Source organism: Electrophorus electricus, chromosome 11, assembly GCF_013358815.1.
Source record: "Electrophorus electricus isolate fEleEle1 chromosome 11, fEleEle1.pri, whole genome shotgun sequence".
Classification (NCBI taxonomy): Eukaryota; Metazoa; Chordata; class Actinopteri; order Gymnotiformes; family Gymnotidae; genus Electrophorus; species Electrophorus electricus.
The window spans coordinates 6,677,501-6,685,130 of record NC_049545.1 but is presented as its reverse complement, the minus strand read 5'-3'; the positions used below and the strand labels follow the sequence as shown (position 1 = coordinate 6,685,130).

The window sequence follows — 7,630 nt, the reverse complement described above, 5'->3', positions numbered from 1 at the left end:
CAATATTAGTAAGGTAATACCTTTACCTAAAATCTATCAAAATATTTTTTATGTCCAACAAAGCATTAAAGCATTTTGTTAGGACATGTACTACAGTAGATGTTTGGCCATGTGACAGTGCAGTTACCCAACAAATATCATTTTGGATATCAACATGGTTAATGTTCAAATAGATGCACAAGGGCAGGATCCTTGGCAACTATCCCATTGTCCAATTACAGATTGCTAATCTTGAACTTGAACTAATCTGTTAATCTTGTACTTGAACTAATCTGTTAATCTTGTACTTGAACTAATCTGTTAATCTTTAGCCAGATCACCCAGCAGGTGGTTTTCTGGTACTGAAATCCTCTCATTTGCTGTGTATAAAAATGCAAAACACATCTATTTGTTTTCATTAGGCCAGAACAGTGAGATCTGTGAACACAAAGACGAATACACCAAAAGTTCTCTAACTGTTCCTTGCTCATGCATATACTTTAAAGAGGCTGAGGAAAAATAGAAGATGTCTGGTGGCCTTTTTCATCTTCACATAATGTGTGAAGACTGTCACAATACCAAAACATCCCCCCCTCCCTCAGCCATTACTCTCAGATAGAAACTACCAGCTCGGTGCAATAAAAACTCTCATATCATCCTGCAGATCCTCAGTGTGGCGAGGAGCCCCTCGAGGCTTTCTGGAAGATGACCTCATAGATGGAGTCTCCTTCAGAGGTCAGTCCGCAGAGCGTCTAGTCTGCTGCTCTGTGAGGGCTGTGCTCTATGCTTTCTTGTTGTCAGTATCCAGTTATCAGTAAAAATAAAAAAAATGAAATATAATCAAGTGGACAACAATTTAAAGAGGCAAATGAAATGCATAGAGAGCTGGGCATTGTCAACATGTGTTGCGCAGTGCAGTTACCAGTTACTGTAAATTAAATTCCAGCTGTTTGAGTTTTACAAAGATATCTGAGTCTGCAGCAATTTCACTCTTGAACTGAGTGGTCTGTAACCTGATTGATACAGTATTGAAAGACAATTGAAGCATGGGTCTAATATTCTAAGAGTTTAGCAGTCACATCCCTCAGGTATTCCTGTCTAATCAGCAAAGCTTTTTTAAAAAATGTTTGACTCTGACTCTGCATTCTAGTAAGCTCTAAGGTATTCAGTTTGAATTGGGGCCCACGGTAATTTGAATGGGAATAATACTCTTGCAATCCCGTTGATGCAGGAGATCCAGGTGGTACTAGGATGTCAAGGATAGTAATGGCCTAACCTCAAGCTGATACTAACAGGCACTGTGTTATCAAAACAGACAGACCTCTTTGTCTAGACATTGTCAAGTCATTTAACATTTAATCCTCGAAAAGTCCTTAAGGAGCATAACAAGCATTCACTGATAATGAAATCAATGGGTGACACACAGACGTCAGTGAAGGATGGAATACTCCAAGTGCACCACTGACACACAGTCAATCCTTATTTACTTAATTGCATGGCAAGTGGTTCACATGGAGCTATTTGTCTCTCTGTCTGTCCCACTGTTTGTCAGGATGTTTCATCACTGGCTGGGTTTGTCTCTGCTCCCATCTGTGCCCGTCTGTACGTGTGAGCTGGCGCAGAGACGGTGCCTTTGCCATCACGGCCAGCACAGGCTGCATCCCCACCATAAATCCTGAAATAACGGAATGCACAAAGATGCGCTCCAGTGTGAGCCACAGCAAGAGACAGGGAGGGGTGAGACGGGGAGAAGGAGAGAGAGGATGAGGGAGAGAAAGAGAGGGAGACAGAGAGAGGGAGAGAGAGACGGAAAGAGAGAGAGGGGGAGAGGGAGAGAAAGAGAGGGAGAGAGAGAGAGAGGGAGAGCAGGAGAGAGAGAGGGAGAGAGAGAGAGAGGGAGAGAGAAGGAGACAGAGAGAGGGAGAGAGAGACGGAAAGAGAGAGAGGGGGCGAGGGAGAGAAAGAGAGAGAGAGAGAGAGAGAGAGGGAGAGCAGGAGAGAGAGAGGGAGAGAGAGAGAGGGAGAGGGAGAGAGTCGAATGAGAGCGAGGGAGAGAGAGACAGAGACAGAGAGAGGGAGAGAGAGACGGAAAGAGAGAGAGGGGGAGAGGGAGAGAAAGAGAGGGAGAGAGAGAGAGGGAGAGCAGGAGAGAGAGAGGGAGAGAGTGAGAGAGAGAGGGAGAGAGAAGGAGACAGAGAGAAGGAGAGAGAGACGGAAAGAGAGGGAGAGAGAGGGAGAGGGAGTGAAAGTAGGAGACAGAGGGAGAGAGATGGAGAGAGAGAGAGAGAGAGAGAGAGAATGAGCGAGAGAAGCTACACAAACCCTACTAATTGGATCAGTAGAGCCAAAGGCACTTTCTCCTTCTCTCTCTCTCTCTCTCTCTCTCTCTATCCCCCTCTTCTCCCCATCTTAATTGGAAGCCGGAGAGACCAGTCGAAATCGCATTAACAGAGGTCCTGACAGAGAGGACCATCAATCTTTTTTTATTACGGTGTAATGGGGGTTCTTGGGAGCCGCGATTCGATTTGTCACCGGCCTCGTTCGCTGATAACAGGCATTTGTCATCACTTTCCCCCTGCGTTAATGTTATCATCCCAAGCCTGACAGCTGCCTCCATCCAGGGAGTGCCAGCGACACAGCACATCCGTCAACATAATATTTCCACGGCCAAGGGGACTGCTACAGCAATAAGCCACATTAAAGCACTTATGAGGAGAAAATCTGTTGTCATTAATTAAAATGTTAGGGGGCGCAGCGGGTCTTCTTTGTGAGGGTACTGTGTCTGTTTGTGCTCTTCATGAGGTGGCAACATTGTCGTACTTATTTCCATTCTGTTGTCCATATGTTTAATTTGTCATTTTTGGATCCAAACTTTAATACGTGCAAGAGCAGATTCTGGGCTATATTATATACACAGATTGTAGGTTGATCCTCAGAATATGTAAGAAGTATTGAAACTTCTCCGTAAGAAAGCAAAGAACACCTAATCACTGAAGCAGTGCACAGTACAGTACCTAAGCGTCTTTTCACTCTCCAGCCACAAGGGGGCAGGGTTGAGCCTGCAGTGACAGGTGCTGAGGAGACGGTAGATTCCTCTGCTGCTAATTAGACCAACATCATCTCCTCCTGCTGACCTACAGGACGACAGTCATTCCATCAGGGGAGTCAATTCAGAGTGAAATATTAGCTTCTCTGTTTAGTGCTGTGCAAGGGAGGTAGGTGTGAACGTAAGAATAATTAAATTCCCTGTGTTCAGCAGCAGCAGAAGAAAACATGGGTGGAATTAATATACTACAGGCTTACATGCACATTTTTCAACATCTAAAATATCAAAATGCCTTCCGCTGCTTCTTTTTGGTTTATTCGTCCAAAGTCACAATGGCTGGAACGTGTGGTCCTGTGTGGTTAGCTCTGATAATGAACTCAGAGAGTACAAGCTGTGCAGTGGAGGCCCAGCGAGATAACATTTAACCAGTCACCTTGAGCCCAGTGGATGAGGACTCAGAAACAGAAAGCCAGACACGATTTAGCTCGCCATTTCTCTTGTTGCACCAGGAGACGTGGGTGTTTTATATCATTTATCTATGCGGGCATCTTCTGGGGAGCTACAGAGCCTCACACAGATGGAGTGCACTGCCTAGGGGCTAGCAAAGCTAGCAGCGCGTTCACCATCCGCGGCTCTCTACACCTGATAGACCAGTCTTCTTTTAGTTACGATACTGCCACAGACACGGTTCATGGCTGATTCTGAACACTGTGTTTCTAGAAAAGATGCACACCACAAAGATATAGAATCAAACTGATCTGGAATTAACATGGAATTTCTGCTGTTTCGATTAATTGAATTGAAACTTAATCCGATTCGGTTAGATTTAAGTTTAAATTTATTTACAGAATCATATGTTTACTGGGGTGAGAGAAAATATGGTAACTACTGGTTGTGCCTCAAAGTGGATAAGAATAAGACCATGTGGAAAAAAATTCTTTTAGAGGCTGTCTGGCTGTAGATGATTGATAACCAAGCTGAGCTCAGTACCCATAGAGCAAGAGTGGAAAGATAACCCTTTTCTTTAATTAAGCATCAAGTCCGCTTCCTCAGTGAGTTAATGAAGCTGCTCTGAGTTGGCACTGGAGCTGTTTGGCAGAAACTGCCACATCTCTACTCAGATCCTGCTTGGTAAGCTTTTATCACCCTGCCCCCTGATGCTTCCAATAATTGGACTACCACAGATCCATTTAAAACTCTTTTATTTGTAATAAAAACCATGAATATTCTTAAAAGGAATCTCAATGCACATTAGGTTAAATACAGTTATATTAGAAAATAAACTCTGGGTTTTTTTTTAACACCGATCTTCATACATAACAACTATAGCCAACCTTATGTTCAACATTAGATAATTTTGAAATGAAAATGATGTAATAAACCAGAAGCAGAATCCACTGCATCTCAGTGGTGCACAACCACTAAGATAAATCATCACATATGTACAAAGACTTTCAATTGGAAATCAGAGTAAAATCAGTAAAGGAGAATCCTAATATCACAGCACCTGTGCACATTGTCATACAATACAAATAATACAGTGTATTGAAATTTAATTTTACCTGAATTAAGCAATACTTTATTCTTTATTAAATAAGACTTATTAATACTTCATTAAATAAGACTCAAAAAAGATTCCAGTAATTGTCCTACCCATGTGAGCATCAGTATTGTTCTGATACAGGAAATAAACTAATTTTGTATAAAGAAATGATGGGAGGAAATACAGGAATAAGCGGGTTCCTGGGTTCAGGGACAGGAGGAGCAGTCAGACTCGAATGAGCTATTTTCGAGTGCTCCATATCCATTGATCCTCTTCAGGTGGAGTTGATCCATGTGGTTCAGGGCCTGGCTCTCTACCAGTGCCTCTTTAGTAGCAAACATCTGACTGATCTCCATGAACGTCTTGTTCTTCGTCTCAGGAATGATAAAGAACACGTACACAGCTACAGCCAAGCACACACTGCAGAACACCAGGTAGCAGTAGGATCCTGCAGACATCTGTGACAGAAGAGGACAAGTTATTTCAGCGTTTGGCTAAAGGAATGAGAGGAGAACGAATGGTCCATGATCTCTGGGAGTAAGGTGGATCTCTCATTGCCACCTTATGCCTCATACAGTACGTTTGGCAGTCAAATACACTGAGGTTTAGTCTGCCTTACTGACTTTTGGCAGCATTCACTGCTGCTAATTTGCCGTGGTCCAGCTCTAAAGGGCCTAATGAATATTGGTTAAATTCCTCCAAACTGTCTTCAGGGCAAAGAATCACTATGTAGTGGATTTTGGTTGGAGCGCTTTTTTAATGAATGGTGAAGATAAAAGGGGCAACTACACCTGCAAAAAAGGGAAGATAAAGCCAATGGTGAAGTTGGCCATCCAGTTGAGAGAGCCTCCCACAGTGTATGCGGCAGGACGATGCGATTGCTTAAAGAGCTCAGCCGTGATCAGGAAAGGAACTCCCGCTTAAAAACACAACCAAAACCACATTCAATATCACATTTGATTTCTCATTCATGTTTTAATAAGTCAAATGTTCTCAACATTGTGTGTGTGTGTATGTATAAATATATATATATGCATAAGGGCACTGCTTTTCCATAATGCAACAGTTCATGGTGGGAGTAGGACAATAAACTAGCTTTACGAGGTGCTCGTTATCTCAATATGCAGGAAGTGGGGATTGTTCCAGTGCTTAACTTCTAATCCCTTTTGGTTACAAGTGAAAAATAAGCAGGCGCAAGGTGTTATTTCAAGTCTAATGAATTCAGGAACAAGCCAAGCGGCAGCTTCATTATTTGTGCATGATAATTGCAGTAGAAGGCATGCTGCAGTTAAACTGATATGCAGCTCTGGTTGTAATTCATTGTTCATGCAGGATTTTTGTCTTAAAAAGCCATATTCATCATTGTTTATGAACAATGAGCCATAAAAAATCCTAATTAAAGACGTAATTACAGCGATTGAGACTGCGGCCTGAGAATGAATTATAGATTTTGGAGTGGGGTTGGATAATACATCAGCGGAGTAAAGCACATGTGGTCTCATTCATCATTCCGGCAGTGCTCCTCTGCTCTGGTCTTGTGGTATGCATAAACGTGGTGCTTGATATTGATATATCACTAAAAAGCAACTTATGCACTTACAAAGTTATGAACTATATTTACATCTTCTCTTTTCCCAGGTTTGTGACTAATGTCATGCAGTTCAATTGTGTCACAGTTGTAAAAAGTGTAGACAATAGGATGTTAGACTTGCACATTCATACACCACTATATAGCTTGTAAGTATGCTGCTAGACTACTGTTGGTATTCACAGTTTGTGTTAGTTGTCCTTTAGCCCTTCATTAGTGATCATTTTCTCGTGACTGGACTGTCATTGGCTGGATATTTTTGGATGAGGGACTCACAAATTGCTTAACACTCAAAAGTGAGCTATTACAATGGTGTAGTGAGAATGGTCTATCAACCAAACCAGGTAGGTCATCAGTGGTCCTGTGGACAGAAACTGACCAGTGGTGAATAGTAGAGGAACAATGGTGAATTGTGCACAGTTAGGTGTATATTTGTGTGCTTTTTAAGTACAAAGTAAGTGTTATTTTAAAGTGGTCAGTACTATATATATACTTGCATTGTTTCGATGTTACTTTGCTATTATTTCATGATAATGAAATAACAAGGAAAAAGGGTTATGCGTAATGTGATCTAAGGAACATCATTTGATCATTATGTGAACCATTTGACTTAATTATGTTAAGAATTTTTTAAAATGCTTTCTCTATATAATTAATTAATTTCTTGCTGTAAGGTAAATAATTTAATGCTTGGAACGTCATGGGCAGTTTTATACGTTGTGGTTTGATGTGGTTTGCCTCCAGGTGTCGCTATTTCCCTATTTCCAGACATCGTCATCAGAATCTGGGGTCAAAGGATAGCCATCTGTTGATCCAGTCTAAACAATACTCTAGAGACCGTGTCTGAACATATGCAGCAAGACAGCACCATTTGACATGATGAAAGTATGGTTTTGATGGATAGCGATTTCAAAACAGTAGAAGATACAGGTGCACTACTCACCTGGTCCTATACAGAACCCAGCAATGATACCAACCACACAGGCCACACTCACATACTTCATGAAGTGCACATGTGTCTAAGGAACGGGGGAGAGGAAAGCACAACTAGAACTCTTACACAGGACACATAACACAGAAACACGTCATGCTACTGATTCATATTGTTACATCACATGACAAATCCTGTATATACAGAGATAAGTCATTTTAATAGCTCTAGAAAATCTCACCTGTAGTATGAGGGAAAGTGTTATTCCAGCACAACACATTCCCATAACCCCAAAACCTCCAATTATCAATGGCCTTCTTCCAAGCCGTTCAATAGTAAAACACTAAGGACAAATGAATTCAGATAAAATGAAATCAATGTTTTCCTTGATTTTGATTCATTGACATTGTTTCAAAAAATCTTGATGAAACTAGCATGGTAGTTTATGGTACTGACAAAAATAGAGGATTGCAAACAGCACCACTGGTACCAGACCACAAGCACTTCATATATCTTCACTGTTCTGGCTGTTGGTAAACCCCA

The 7,630-nt window shown here is 41.6% G+C and overlaps 1 protein-coding gene across 1 annotated transcript in view; it reads right to left on the bottom strand.

Annotated features, from left to right (window-relative positions):
• Positions 1-4,774: 4,774 nt before the first annotated feature.
• The window catches only part of slc2a15a (solute carrier family 2 member 15a), an 11,327-nt gene continuing 8,471 nt past the window's right edge, over positions 4,775-7,630 (bottom strand). Inside the window, exons 9-12 of the mRNA XM_027022974.2 lie at positions 7,329-7,430; positions 7,100-7,175; positions 5,360-5,487; positions 4,775-5,026 (exon numbers count right to left, since the gene is read on the bottom strand). Coding sequence (XP_026878775.2) covers positions 4,775-5,026; positions 5,360-5,487; positions 7,100-7,175; positions 7,329-7,430 — 558 coding nt within the window. The remainder of the gene's footprint in view (positions 5,027-5,359; positions 5,488-7,099; positions 7,176-7,328; positions 7,431-7,630) is intronic.